Source organism: Dipodomys ordii, unplaced genomic scaffold (genome assembly GCF_000151885.1).
Source record: "Dipodomys ordii isolate 6190 unplaced genomic scaffold, Dord_2.0 Scaffold2389, whole genome shotgun sequence".
Taxonomy (NCBI): Eukaryota; Metazoa; Chordata; class Mammalia; order Rodentia; family Heteromyidae; genus Dipodomys; species Dipodomys ordii.
Genome location: NW_012269605.1, coordinates 1 through 1,325, shown reverse-complemented (window position 1 = coordinate 1,325; position 1,325 = coordinate 1). Strand labels below are relative to the sequence as shown.

The following is a 1,325-nucleotide window of genomic DNA, read 5'->3' as shown; positions in this document are numbered from 1 at the left end:
AATTGTAACCCCTCTGTACAGTATGTTCACAAATAAAAAATTAATTAATTAATTAATTAAAAAAAAAAGAATCCCTCCACCTTACCTGCCCTACTCGAGAAATATGGGTATTATTCCATGTATTATTGTCCACTAAAATTGTCCGATTTGCCATAGCTGTAATCTGGTAGCCATAATCCCACCATGACATGACTTTTGCATCCTGAAATAAAAATGAAAAAATGAACAACACTCTTCTAACTGCACCTAAAATTAACTGCAAGAGAAGTGGATGGGAATCTTTGATATCATAGGAAGTAAGGCCGGGATAATCAATTTATTCACAAAGTTAGAAAGTTATTCACACCTTACAAGAAAATAATTTCTTTTTAAAGTGGAGGAGCTAAATTTGATATTTTTGGACTTAGATCAGAACCAATTTTATCTGTATCTTCTTTTTCAATTTTCAAGTAGTTGTACAAGGGTAAAACATGTCAGTTTCTGAATAAAGAAAAAAACTGACAGCTAATCCACCATATAGATAGAAAATTGCAGCACAATTCATACACTTTATATACATAAGTATAATAAAGTGAAAACTGTGTAGACTATATATTTTATTAAATAATCTTCAACAAAAATCTTTGTCATGAAAATGGAAGAGGAAAGAAAATTCACAAATATGATGGACAACTATTAAGATATTCTAAGTTTGGGGCTAATCATAGTTCAGTTGTAGAGCACCTGCCTAGTAAGTGCAGTCTTGGGTTCAGTCCCTGCACTACAAGATTTAAAGGATTCTTACTTTTGATGTTAAACAAATCTGAATCCAAAATACTATTCTCAATACGTACTGTAAGGAATCACTTCAGAGCTTCAAAGAGAACAACATTAAGGAACTAGAGTGTGGCTCAAAAAACAGAGCACCAGCCAGTGGTAAGCAAAAAGCTGAGCAAGAGCCTCTAATTTCAAAGTAAATAAATAAAACAAACTACAATATTAAAATAATGAAATATCTCTATGTAACTAAAAGCTTATTATAAAGCAAAACAAAACAAGTAATCATCACACCTAGCAAGCACAAGACCTGGAGTTCAAACTCTAGTATCACCAAAATAAAAAAAGTAATCATTAGGTAATAAATTAATGACTGCAAGCAACACTCTATGGCAGATAATCAAAACTATCTGACACAATTTGAGCTTGCTATAGTGAGAAAGTCTAACCTATTCCAGTGTTCTCTCCTCCATGAGACAAGCCATTATATAAACTTAAACAATACAAAAAGAAAAAAATAATAAACTAATGAAAATATTTATGTATGTTCCCTTCTATTTTCTGATTTT

The 1,325-nt window shown here is 31.2% G+C and overlaps 1 protein-coding gene across 1 annotated transcript in view; it reads right to left on the bottom strand.

Annotated features, from left to right (window-relative positions):
• Positions 1-202, bottom strand: part of LOC106002048 (dolichyl-diphosphooligosaccharide--protein glycosyltransferase subunit STT3A-like) — a gene marked incomplete at both ends in the record, with an annotated part of 4,413 nt that extends 4,211 nt beyond the window's left edge. The window contains one exon of the mRNA XM_013036972.1: positions 81-202. Coding sequence (XP_012892426.1) covers positions 81-202 — 122 coding nt within the window. The remainder of the gene's footprint in view (positions 1-80) is intronic.
• Between the last annotated feature and the right edge of the window lie 1,123 nt (positions 203-1,325).